The sequence below is a fragment of the Musa acuminata genome, chromosome BXJ3-10 (genome assembly GCF_036884655.1).
Source record: "Musa acuminata AAA Group cultivar baxijiao chromosome BXJ3-10, Cavendish_Baxijiao_AAA, whole genome shotgun sequence".
NCBI classification, from domain to species: Eukaryota; Viridiplantae; Streptophyta; class Magnoliopsida; order Zingiberales; family Musaceae; genus Musa; species Musa acuminata.
In genome coordinates this window covers 31,865,874-31,878,830 of record NC_088358.1, presented here as the reverse complement: position 1 = coordinate 31,878,830, position 12,957 = coordinate 31,865,874, and the positions used below count along the sequence as shown (strand labels likewise).

The following is a 12,957-nucleotide window of genomic DNA, read 5'->3' as shown; positions in this document are numbered from 1 at the left end:
TTATGTTTCTTCTTTTCCCTTGCTTGAAACCATTTGGTGTTTGGGGCAAGCTTCGGAACGACACAAAATTAGGGTTACGACGACAGAGAAGATATTGGCCACCAAACACCTTCTCCCACTAAGGTCCTGTTCTAGATGGACCAACCACCCTTAACTAACTGAGACCGCTCACAGCACCGGTCAAAATAGCATCATGGTAATGGCACAACATAAATAAATATTAAACCTCAACTAATCTCTCGACTAGCCAACTACTTGCAGGTTTGCGTTTTGACGAGGACCATGCAAACTTTTAAGGTTCCTTGGAAAATTTGTAATACAAAGACAATTATTTCATCTGGACTACACAATAAGCATCTTTGCATCACATATTTAACGGTTTCGATTACATATTAATTAGTTCGTGAGAATCAACAGCTATAACCCCAAAAATTATATAACAAATAGATTTACGATGCAATCGGTAAGTGATGAAACGAATAGAAGATAAGAACAATTACTGAAGAAGCTTTATTGAAGAAATGAAAAATGCTTCAATACATTAATATGTTCCCTCTCCTATTTATACAGATTAGGAGAAAGGATTTCTCTCAACATAATACTTATCTTCTATCAGTAAGAAATGAGAAACCCGTGGATCAAAAGTGAAGATGCCACCACAATCCACAATCTATCCTGAAAACACAAACCCCAAAAGCAAACATTTTAACATGCCAGACAATTGAGTCGGGTCAAGATTGGGTAGACATAGAGCTGCTTGATTAACAACATTCTTTTATGCGTCTAAAACGTCATCATCAACCTCGAACAACCATGAATCATCACATTTACATGGTAGTAAAGCAAGCATGCCTGTAACACAAAAAAGATCCGGAATGAAAACAAAAGAACAAAAATGAGAGGGCCATGACATGTTTAGCTGCTCCGACACATACTTATTCAGACATTTATGGATGTCTTTGCCCACGCAATGAACATGAGATGTCATCCACGAAAGCAGACGAATAGTTGCTTCATCATTGACCATAAAGCATGTTCACAACGTTTGCCAATCGACAAAGGCATAGGATGCCAAAATCCCTTAAATCAATTGAGTTCAAGTCAATAACAAATACATTGTGCCAAGTAAAGAGTCTTCTTGTCGCTGTCGTCAATCATTTAATGTCATTCTTTTTATCCATTTACTATTTAGAAAATGACACCATGAACAGAGATCCTTATAGTGATCCCAATGAATCCAATTATGAAGCATATAATATACCAATATATCCTAAATTCTTCAGGAAAAAAAAAAGAAGAAGCCAAAAATACCTCATTTGCACAAATGCAAGAGTGTTTGCAGGTCAAAGACGTTCTTCCTCGAGCAAAATCACCAATTTGGAGACTGCCGCAAGCAACAGATCCTCCGTTTCCTCTCCATGACCAGAATCTGTTAGCTCCTTATCGATCCCCCCCTTCATAACATGAGCATGACATGGTGAGGAGGATCTCAATCCACTGCTGTCCTCTATCAAGATTAAGACTGGAAGGGGCAAAATCTTCGAAACCCCAAGATTCGATCAGTACCTTCCTCGTTCGTCAGGTAAATGCCGCCGCAAGATTCGATCTTTTCCGACAACAGACCCTTCATCTCCTCAACAACATCTTTCAGACGATAAAAAGGAAGCGCCTTAACCGCGAAATGACACTTCTTTCTCGGCGAGAGCTCGGGACCAGGAGCGGCGGCATCGGCGAGGTCGAAGGGGAGACGACCCGAGCGCCACTGCGCGCCTAATCTAGGGGCGGTGGTTCTGGTTTACTCGGCCGTAACCCTTCGTCCGGTCTCATCCCCTGTCGCGGGCATCCGTGGTCTGGTCTCGCCACCGGCACGTGCTTTTCACGTGCTTTGCGAGGTAACGACAGTGACGACACAAACAAAGGCGAGTATATTATTAAGTTGATGACATTTATTATAATGTGCATTAACTCTCATTGATTAGGAAAAAGTATTTTATTGTTCCAGTAAAGGGTATATATGTAAAACCACAATTATTCTTTATTTACTCATATTACTTTTTCCCTTGTTGGTTGGACGACTTAATCGGAGCGTTGATGAGATTCGATCATGGGCGCGTCTTCGCGACGCAGGAAGCGGATTCCTTTTGACAAGACGAGACTTTTACGAGTGGGGATGAGGTCAGAATCGAATCTTGGCAATGGCCAAGGATTTGGCGTCGAGAATTAAGCTGCCGGTGGTGCTGTCGAAGTCGGGGGTCTTTATGGGGTAGATTATGCCCGGTGAGATGCACTTAGACCTAGTCCTGTAACTTGCTATTCGTCCGTCTGTTTCGATTCTTCGCTTTGTCTGTGTGCTGCCTAGCTCGTGCATTCATGTTCCGACTGGTAGGTGCCTCTTGACCTTCGTGGTGTTCGAATTGAGGGTTCTAGCTTTGATCTTGGCCCCCTTTTTCTGTTTTCTTTCAGTATTTGTTATGTTAATTGTAATAGATTTGGCGTCTAGTTTGTGCTTCTTGTCTAAGCCATGAAATATTTTGCAGAGAACTTAGTTTCATATTTGACCGACAAAATTTTGCTCCTTCCACGCTTGGGCAAAGTGCTTTGATTAACATACTAGCAAATTTTGACAATAAATAAGCTTCAGATCAAAGTTGCAAATTTTGGAGAAGGGTATAACGATGATAATAGCTATGCTCACTTGATGTTGTAAATTGCATAACTTTTTAGATCAAGGCATTAGCAAATATTCTAGTTTCTGAATCTGACAGTTATATAACTAATAGCAAAGAAAACTTTTGAGTAAATACATTGAAGAAGTACCAAAATCTCTCAGACTTTGCTCTAACAACACATTAAGAGAATCTTAATCAATATATCCAGTCATCTACTATAGTCTACACCTGAAAAAGATTTTGGCTGCAGAGTAAGCTCGACATAATTTTCGGATAAAAAGATCATTCTTTTCGGAAACTTTCAACAAGTGTTAAGATTTTTGTTTTGCAGTCTCATCATAGGTCAACAGGAAAAGTTCTCCAGAATGTGTAATATAGGTTTTACCTGACATGAGATGTAACAGAGGTCTAGACTTGTCTGGATCCAATTTGAATACTTTGCTTGTGTCTGATTTAATTCTTAGTTGTGCATATTTCAAGTTTGTAATCTCTTGTTTATTGATTGACTGTAGCCCTGGTCTTTTAGATTTTAGTTTGGAACCCAGTTAAAATATCTGAGCAGTAGTGATCTTTATGTTCTCTACAATACAACTTACAGTTGTCTTCACCCTGGTGGTCTTAATGCACATAGAACACTTCTGTTATTTTTCTGGTTCATAACCTGCATCAGTTCTGCTGAACTTTGGACTTGTAAGCTTTGGCACTATTCTCTGGGCTTAAAAATTTTTTATTTAGTTTGCAGGTTCTTCATCTGATGCTGGTAAAGGGAGAAGTTCTCAAGGTCACACAAAAGTGAAATATGGATTTAGCCTTGTGAAAGGAAAAGTAAACCATCCAATGGAGGATTATCATGTTGCCAAGTTCGTGCAGATGAGAGGACAGGAGCTTGGTCTCTTTGCTATATTTGATGGTCATATGGGACATAGCGTACCTGCCTACTTACAGAAGCATCTATTTACCAATATTTTGAAAGAGGTGCATAAATATTGTTTTCTTCCTTTTAAGTTTCTAGTTGCTAAATGTGGAGTTTACATATCATCAAAGAGGTTAAGCAATTTAGAGCTAGCAAAATGTATATCCTTTTATTTGATTCCCCATGGATACAGGAAGAATTTTGGACTAATCCCAAAGTAGCAATTCAAAAAGCTTATGAAAAGACGGACGAGGCAATTCTTTCACACAGGCCTGATCTCGGGCGAGGTGGATCTACTGCTGTTACTGCAATTCTCATAAATGGTAGGAAATTGTGGATAGCTAATATTGGTGACTCACGAGCAGTTCTTGCAAAAGGTCAACAGGTGCTACAGTTGACAGTTGATCATGATCCCAGCACTGAACGTCGGAGTATTGTGAATACAGGTGGCTTTGTCTCAATCATGCCAGGTACTATAGAGCAACCTATGCCTGAATCACATTGTGCTAACATACGTTCTTGCGATGAATTTCAGTTATATGCTTTATGTCCTTCAATCGAATTCCTTATTATTGTTAATATGTCAGTATGATGCAACATTTTGGCAAATATTTATGTTGTGAACAAGATATGAAGGATGAGCATTAGGAACATGTTAAGTATCTGTAAAAAAAAGGAGGATCAAGATCGGCCGGATCTTCTACTCCTCTCCTCATTCTTCAGTGCCTATCGTAACAAGCACGAAGAAGATAGGGGATGGGAGTGACCTTCCTCTTGTCCTTATCATTTTATCCTACTGCCAAAGGCTTGAACAGAATCCTTGTTACATTAAAACAAAATTACGAATAATGAGTTGGGATTCATCAGATTCACTAATGGTCCGCACCTGGCATCAGACCAGTCTGTGGAGTCAGGTCAAATGGTCACATTACTTATCAAAAGCATGGATGTTCATTCTTTCTCTTCCTTTGGATGGCCATGCCTCATGCTACCAGTTAGGCTTTGTTAATGAGGTTGTGCACTTGTTTGTTTGTAGAATACCTGTGTTCTATGACTTTAATGTAAAGATGGAAGATATTTTTTTATCTTTGTCATTTCTAATTTGACAAGATTTCATATGAATCTTGTTTTTTTGCTTCCTCAGGTGATGTCCCAAGAGTCAATGGCCAGTTAGCTGTTTCCCGAGCTTTTGGTGACAAGGATCTCAAACGGCACTTGCGATCAGATCCTGATGTATGTTGTGTAGATGTTACCGCAGATATTGATCTGCTCATCCTTGCTAGCGATGGAATATGGGAGGTTTTCTTCTTCAATCCTAAACTTTCATACTTGAACAATCCTCTAAGAAAAACATGTATTTACTTGGAGTTCCATTTAGGTCATGAGTAATAAAGAGGCAATTGAGATTGCTAGAAAGGCTACAGATCCACAAGCAGCGGCAAGGCAACTAACTACTGAGGCATTGGAAAGAGACAGCACAGATGACATATCATGTGTTGTCATCCAATTACAGGCGTAACTAACACTTCTATCGGTCGATGATCATCACATTAAGGGAAATCATCGATGCTGCTTCATAAGGTTCTCACAAGTTGGAAATACCTAAAACTTTGGCTTTCTCCAATAGAAGAAATTGAAAAAACACAAGTGACACTTGTTCCATTTGGTATCACTTGTAAATGCATTCACGCTTGTTGATGAGTTTGACATTAATTGACTCCTCGAATGCATTTGGTGAACAGGCAGACTGGCAGACCCTCCTTGAAGGCTTGAATCACTTCAGTTAACAATTTGGTGGGATCTCTTGCCTTCTTTTTCTTCCCCCTCCTTTTTTGTCTGCCTAGCTACAAGAAGAGCTTGGAGTGTGTTACCCTGTTGGTAGTGTTGCTGATAATAATAATCTTTTCCTTGTCGTAAACCATCGGAGCTTTTACATTTTAGTATAGTACATCTGGATGCATTCACTCTTGTGAAGAAGATGAGGTATTGGTTTTTGAACAATTGAAAAGGAATAATGGTCAGTGCTGAATAGTTTACAAGTAATGTTTGTTGATCTTGTTTCAGCATACTAGGATAACTTTGAGACTGATGATAACAAGAAACTAAGATGGTGTTTGGTTCATTGGTGGGGGCTATAAATAAGTTGCATTAAATTTGGAGAAGCATGATGAAGTATCAACCTTTGTATACTATATTATTGTACATGATAATATATGATCTGTACTGCAAGGATTATTATCAACTCCTCCATGTTATGCATCTTCATGTGCATAACATGCAGAGAACAGAGTAGGGAAGAATTTTCTGGACTTGAAATTGCACAACATGCTCCCACAAGAAGCCATCACAGCATTCAGCAGCTCTTGAGGCCTCCAAAAGTCATCACCATGGAGTGAACAAGAACTGCCATCCCCACACACAGCTTGTTGCAGTGTGAACAAGAACTCCATAAGTGAATCCTCACTTGTCCACACCTTTGACCCAGACCTTTAAATCACACTGTGAGCTTGACAAATGTGCATTGTCTCTTAGCCAAGAATCCAAATGACATTGGAAGACAGTAGCAGCATGTTGAATGACACAGAAACACTGTGAAGTCAGAAGGCCACAATAAAACTGGTCAAAGTTGTCAAGCAATTGCAAGGAGACAAATTGAGATGCCCATGTATGACAAATTGGTTTACTGATGCAGCACATAGTCCTTGGAAGTGCCATTAGCCTTTATTGCCACAACAGTGAGTTAAGTGTTCATCTCACTCTGTGAGAAACATTCATGGAATTAATCTATTTTGTGTCAGGAAGATGAGCTCTACTCTACATGAAAGAAGAATTCCTTTCTCTCTGCAGATCTAAGGTGCAAGATGTTTTTGTGTGTGTGATGAAGGCTCCATCAATTACATGTTTTGCTTGTCTAATTATTGAGGCTTGCTAGATATTTTCTCACGGAGCTCAACTCACATGGTATGATATCGAGTGACTTGCAGGGGAAGAACACCACAAGTGTACATGGTTGGCATTGATCACCTGCAATCTTCATCCTTAGCACATGGACCCAATCATCCCTTGGGAATGGGGTTGTCACCTCGCAGTGACCAAGAACGAGGAGCAATTCTGCAAGCAACATCAAGAGATGCAGATGAGACCAAACCATTGAGATGATTCTTGATAGGAAGAACCAGTTGAATGGATAGGAACCTGGCAGCTCCACCCCCACTTGCACTGTTCGAGTGTCCCTTTCTGTAGTTCTGGATGAATACTGGACCACCTCTTTGCATGGATTTAAGACTTACAGGTGTGTCCCGAATCAATTGAAAGCCAGGCGTTTGTTTGATTGACGCAGTGATTCAGATAGGAAAGAGATGGGCACTGCTTCTGGGTTTGGCCCCTCCTTGAATCGGTCATTCCTCGTTGCAAAAAGGACAAGCAGCCCGTCTCCTCGATTTTGCTGGAGACGCTTGACTCTCACCCTCATCTATTTTGGGATGTCACCGGGACTACATCACAAGGACCGCCACTGTAGTACGGTTTGGTGTTGGAGCAGATGCCGAGAGGAACAAGACAGAGGAAGGGCAGGGTGGAAAAGAAAGTGATGGTGAGTTCCCAGTACAACGACGACGTGACAACGGAATCGTCTCGTTCTTATACCCACAACATTCTGGTTCCGTAACTCGTTTGCCGTGAAGGAGAAGCGTGAGACTCGAGGAGGCTGCGATGGCTACAGGTCCCCGTACATCGACAACACAGCAATCGCGATGCGGTACGACACGCCGCAACGCGACAGACATGGAGGCCGACAAGCATTTCTGTCGTCTGTTCCGACTCTCTCTTAGATCATGAGATATTTGGACTTGGATTACACCAAAGGGGATTAGGCTTGTGTCGTGCTTTGACACTGATGGCATTCATGACATGGAAACTTTTGAGAAGCACCGCATGATTCAGCCTGTAATCAAAGGAACGGACACAGTTGTGTTTCCATCGCGCGTTTGGCTCCTCTCGCGGCAGCTGCTGCCTATTTCTTGCCGCTTCTACCACGGCCTCTCCTCCCCCACACAACCTCTCCTCCTCCCCCTTCTCTTCCTCCACGAGCGGCACGGCGGAACCACATTCTCTCTTCCGCCTCCTCCGCTCGTTTTGATCTTTCCTACCTCCATCTCCGGCTCTCTTTGTATTAAGATTGTTACGCCTCTCTGTGCTCGAAACATGTAGCTTCCCTGATAATCTTCTCACGCTCTGGTTTCTGACGTCCCGTAGAGTTCTCCGGTGGTGTTTCGTTGCGGGCCATTCTTTCGTCTCTTCTTTGAGATTGAGAAAGGAGGAGTAAAGGTGGGATTTTTATGAGATTGATGGTAAAAAGATTGTTCTTTTGCTTCGTTCGTGGCTTCTATTGCAGTCGAGGTCGAGGTGGAGGCCGATCTAGATTGTAAGCGCATCGGAAGCTTTCTTCTGTGGTTCGTGTTTCTAACCAATAGGTCTTCTCGTGTTTGGGATTTATTCTGTTTCTGAACAAATAAAAGGAAGATAATGTGATCTTTTTCTTCCTTAGTCTTCTGGGATTAGGGAAAAAAGGGCACCGGGAAGAACACTTCCAAGCTTTGGCCATGAAAACCGATGAGGCGTTGCCATTGGTTTTCCATGCTTCCAAAATTTCAGCTTTTGAATGTTCTATCTGCTCATTGGTTTTTTAATGCTTCCCTAATCTTTCATCTTTTGCAATATGATCTTCTTTGTGGAAACGGAAATCCTTCTCTTTGCCCATCGATTCCTTGTACTTTGGTGATCCAGAATCTAATGGAGGAATGCTTTTGTTGCTTTCTCCATCCGCTTTTGGATCAGGATCAAAGGCAAAACAGTGATATTTAACCAAAGGGAAAAGGACAGTTTTAGAGCAAAGATCGAGCTTTTCCCCCTCCTTCATCTGTGTTTATGGATTTGGGGTTTGTTAGATTCAAAGATCTAATCTGTTCCTTTCTTTTTTGCTCTCCTAAGGGCTGATACTGAACAAGAATTCGGGAGGGTTCTCAGCTGGTATCAGAGCTGTTCTAGATCACTCTGGCCGTCACTGAGGTACCATCCTCTCGCACCTTGAGAAAGGTGTGGGCTCAGGAGGACGCGCTCTTCCCTCTACTCTCCGTTCCAATCTCCACTCTCCTTATTGTCTGGCTTCTCTGTCAGATGGTTAATGGATCGCCGGTCGACAATGGCTAACCCGTAAATTCATTTCAGTAGATACCACCTACCAGTCCTTCGTCGTTTAAGCTTCTTGTAACCCCATCGAGTCTGGTAGCTGTTCTTTAGAATCATAAGGAGAAGGTACTTGTCAAACGTATCAGGGATCTTGTGTTGTTGATGAGTTTCGTGATATCGGTAAAGATGACAAGAATCAGTTGCTTCCCTGCTCTTCTGATTGGAAAGAAGAAGAAATCCAAAGTGAGCACACATATTCGGATTTAATTTTTGCCGATTTCTGGTGCTATTTGGTGCTCATTTGACTTGTTACTTGCAGGAGTCCTCAAAGATTATTCATCCGAAAAAGGAGAATGGCAATGGAGATTTTTCAGTTGAGGCAGAAGAATTCGTCTATGCATCTATCGAGAAGGCAAGAAAGGAGGCATCTTTCGAGGACTCTGTGTCAGTAAAAACTCGGGTGAAGGAGGTCCCTTCAACCAATGTGAAATTGGTGAGGAACGGCAAGAAGGATGAGGATTTGGTTCAAACCGATGCGACGATTGAGGCAGCTTATGAGGGAGGTGATGAACATGATGATTTCTTGTCGATGAAAAGAGATTTCTCTGACTTCGATCTCCAGGCCCTGGCAGAAGAAAAGGGTGAAACCACTTGCCACGGTTTGAATCAAGAATTGAGCAATGGTGGATTGGAGAACGTATCTGAGAATCTCGATGACATCACACCCGAAGTAATGATCCAGAGTGGGCATGTAAGTGATCCAGGGATGGGCCGGACCACTGCTTTCTGGGGGTCTCCCATGTTAATGCGCTCATGCTCTAATATTGAGACGAAGAGAGCTAGTAAATTGTTTAGGTCCACAACCAATGCCCGCTCGTATGATGATGACCTTCAAAACTTATCTGGAAATTTCCTTGGAGAAGCACCAAAGTCAATCCAAGGCAGCCCGACATCAGTAATTACCTCATGGAGTGCCGATAAAGTGATGCTAAAGAAGAGGTCTTCGAGTCAGGTGCTTCCTTCAAGAAGTAGGAAGCTTTGGTGGAAGCTTTTTCTATGGAGCCACAGAAATCTTCACAAGACTTGGTCTTCGAAACCAGAGAGGAATGTCACCGTCGATGATGCTTCCAATCAGAAAGATGGTTATTGCTCTGATACACTCGAACCAAGCTGCGGGGCTGATTTGAAGAACAAGAAAGCCGTGGAAGAATCTGACATTAGATGTAGGAATGGTGCATGGCCTCCGAACCAGTGGGTTGCTTTTTCTGCAGAATCTTCTTCCTTCGATAGAGTCAGTGCTTGGGTTCACAATCTTGATGACAGTCCATTCTGCCCAATCGAGGACGATGAGAACGAAGAAGATGAAACAGCAGCAGGGTCTCAGACACACCCAAATTTTCTGGAGACCGGAGAATCATCCAGCAAAAACTGCGCTCGAAATTGCCGGCGTGCAGCAGAGGAGGTCTTGCAGGCCAACAACATCATCCAATCTCTGAATTCACTTTCCTCGGTGGCTCACATTGCCAGCATGGGCTTAAAGGTCATACCAGCAATTTCAGTTTTCACCAGCCTCCGGTCAGTCAATTTATCTGGCAACTTGATAGGTAAAGAATTGGCCACTTAATTGTGTAGATGAAGTAGCAACTCATTTCTCAACCATGGATGCTTTACATGACTAGTCTCATGTTGTTGCAGTTCACATTTCGCCTGGATCTTTACCCAAGAGTCTCCACATGCTCGACTTGTCGAGGAACAAGATTGGCACAATCGAAGGACTCAGGGAACTGACAAGGCTTCGCGTTCTTAATCTCAGCTATAACAGAATCTCGCGAATAGGTCATGGTAGGAATTCCTATCTTCATAACTTTGTTGTTGGATTTGCTTGTGGTGTCCTTTGACTTGATTTACTTCTGCACAGAACAGCAGTTTGAGAAAATGGGTGTTTTATCCACATTAAATTAGATGGGGTTTTAGTAAATAAGTCATTGATCTAAAACAAATGTATCTTTTAAATGATCCATAGCTGAAAGATTTCGAGCGATCGGAAAATGTGAATTCTTTAGGGAAATTATGCCTGTCAGTAGATTCTGAGTTCTGTGGTTTATGATTTAGGTATGTGCTTCTCTTCCAGTATCATAACTATGACTCTTTTTGTTTTGGTAGCAGATATCTGTCATTACCGGCTCTCCGACTAGCCAGTAAGGTCAGTTATCTGCTTGAGACATTGAAGGTTCTCATTCGGAATGCGATAAATTTGTCCCATTGGTATGTTAGCTCACCACACTAGCAATAGATTTCATCTCCTAATAGATCAGTTGGGAATAAGGTGGTCCAATTGGTATTTGCAAGTCTTTTCCTTTTTGTAGTTTGTAGCTTCTATTACAACATTATGACTTGGTACTCAACTCACTGTTTATTTTGACAAGAACACAAAATCTGTAATGCATAATAATGAATCTTGTTTGAATTTTCCATAGTCTGGATGTGTTGGTGATACAACTTTGGGTTGAAGAATATGTGGATGTCATGTCAGATTGTCCATAAAGTTATTTGTGGTGGTGGGTAAGAACAATATCTAGTTGTATTCAGCTGCAAAAGAACACAATTTCAGATAAGATGCTAATGATCTGAATTGAAATGCTTTCATCATGAACTTAGTAGTAGAAATGATATTATCTGGGAATTGAAAGGTTTTGTGGATGCTTTTACAGGGCTGTCATACTGTACTCTAATCAAGCAGCTGTATCTGGCCGGGAACAAGCTTAGCGGTGTTGAGGGACTTCACAGGCTTCTGAAGCTCACAGTTCTTGACCTGAGCTTCAACAAGATAACCACAGCAAAGGCATTGGGCCAGCTTGTTGCCAACTACAACTCCCTGTTGGCCCTCAACCTGCTTGGGAACCCGATTCAGAGCAACATCGGAGACGACCAGCTACGTAAGGCAGTCTGTGGCCTCCTCCCACATCTAACGTATCTGAACAAGCAGCCTATCAAGCCGCTAAGGGCAAGGGAAGCGGCAACCGACAGCGTTGCCAAGGCTGCCCTCGGAAACAGTGGCTGGGGAACACGGAGGAGGGCGACCAGGCGAGTTGGCCAGGTCTCAACTAGTTCAGTTAAGGGCATGACCGGCGAGGGAAGCAGCCATAGAGGTGCAGGTAGCGGCGGCGGGCACAAGAGCAGCAGACATCGATCAAAGAGCAGGCACCAACACTCCATTTCTACGAGGAAATAAGCGCATCGAGCTTGTGGGTTTCCAAAGTATCAGACCTTTATGAGATCCACGCGTGGACCAAATCTAAAGATGTTATTCGACAGAGTTTAGGCCTAAATTAAGGATTTGATTGCAGTATGGTAACACCATCGGAGGTGTGATGTGAAGAACCCAAAGTCACATTCTTGGAACTCTGTCAATGTTGTTGTTCCATGTTCTGTCTCCTGTACAGCTATAAATTCTTTTGTCTGGTAGACATGTATGTTGTTTGATCTGAGCTACTCATTCATCATTTTTCTAAGAAGTTTCAATTAGATCTGTGTGACAGATTGTTTTATGGACTTCAAATTTACAATTAGATTTGCAACTGTCTTTTAACTCTTGCAGTGATTGTCTTGAACATTTTCCACCGGTTATCTTTAAGGACATCAACCAACACCAACTTCTTCCTTCAGTATCGGAGATGCTCATAAATCTCAGATCAAAGGTACTCTTATATATCAAGATGATGTGACCCATGAAACATATCAAGCAACACGATACTTTATTAGTAGTAGTAAGCGCCATTTGCAATCCAACGACATGGGAAATGGGAAATGGGAAATGCGCAGGCATCACAACTTGTGCAGTTTGATCACTAGAACTAGACAAAGGTTGATGACGGACAGAAAGCCGGAACGTCGCCTGAGCTCTGTTGCCGCAGTGGGCGGCGGCCGGGGGTCTTCACTGAGTGGGGTCACAGGAAGCGTCGTGGGCCTCGTGCCCGGCCGCGGCGCAGCCGGTCTCGCAGGACTTGCCGCAGTCGGAGTGACCGGTGCCGGGGATCGTCTTGCATCGCTTGACGCACTTGCAATAGCATGAGCCGTCGTCGGCGGTGGCGGCGGCGGCGGCTGAGGAGGAGGCCGTGAAAACCACCACCAGGCAGATGAGGGTGAGGGCGAGGGCCTTGCTGCAAGCCATCGTTTGATCCTCCTTGC

General features: G+C 42.7%; 2 protein-coding genes and 1 long non-coding RNA gene across 10 annotated transcripts; 2 read left to right on the top strand and 1 right to left on the bottom strand.

Annotated features, from left to right (window-relative positions):
• Window positions 1–681: 681 nt before the first annotated feature.
• On the bottom strand, window positions 682–1,703 carry LOC135651857 (uncharacterized). 2 transcript variants are annotated; one of them, XR_010501963.1, is made up of 4 exons: window positions 1,567–1,703; window positions 1,312–1,454; window positions 936–1,080; window positions 682–852 (listed from the first exon to the last, which is right to left on the bottom strand). It is a non-coding gene; the product is annotated as an uncharacterized LOC135651857 (long non-coding RNA). The 2 variants fall into 2 exon arrangements; XR_010501962.1 differs by having other exon boundaries at window positions 682–1,080.
• A 175-nt stretch (window positions 1,704–1,878) lies between these two features.
• On the top strand, window positions 1,879–5,500 carry LOC135651856 (probable protein phosphatase 2C 10). Of its 7 annotated transcripts, none has more exons than XM_065172377.1 (6): window positions 1,879–2,382; window positions 3,405–3,644; window positions 3,776–3,869; window positions 3,960–4,052; window positions 4,727–4,881; window positions 4,961–5,500. In XM_065172377.1, exons 1-6 carry the CDS (start codon window positions 2,371–2,373, stop codon window positions 5,099–5,101), a joined length of 735 nt encoding a protein of 244 aa, XP_065028449.1. In that variant the 5' UTR covers window positions 1,879–2,370; the 3' UTR covers window positions 5,102–5,500. The 7 variants fall into 7 exon arrangements, with proteins under 7 accessions (XP_065028449.1, XP_065028448.1, XP_065028447.1 ...); XM_065172376.1 differs by having other exon boundaries at window positions 3,948–4,052; XM_065172375.1 differs by having other exon boundaries at window positions 1,879–2,277; window positions 3,412–3,644; window positions 3,776–4,052.
• Window positions 5,501–7,636: 2,136 nt separating this feature from the next.
• Window positions 7,637–12,317, top strand: LOC135651854 (uncharacterized). Its single transcript, XM_065172371.1, has 5 exons — window positions 7,637–8,033; window positions 8,572–9,012; window positions 9,089–10,373; window positions 10,465–10,611; window positions 11,481–12,317. Exons 2-5 carry the CDS (start codon window positions 8,932–8,934, stop codon window positions 11,999–12,001), a joined length of 2,034 nt encoding a protein of 677 aa, XP_065028443.1. The 5' UTR covers window positions 7,637–8,033; window positions 8,572–8,931; the 3' UTR covers window positions 12,002–12,317.
• The last annotated feature ends 640 nt before the right edge of the window (window positions 12,318–12,957 follow it).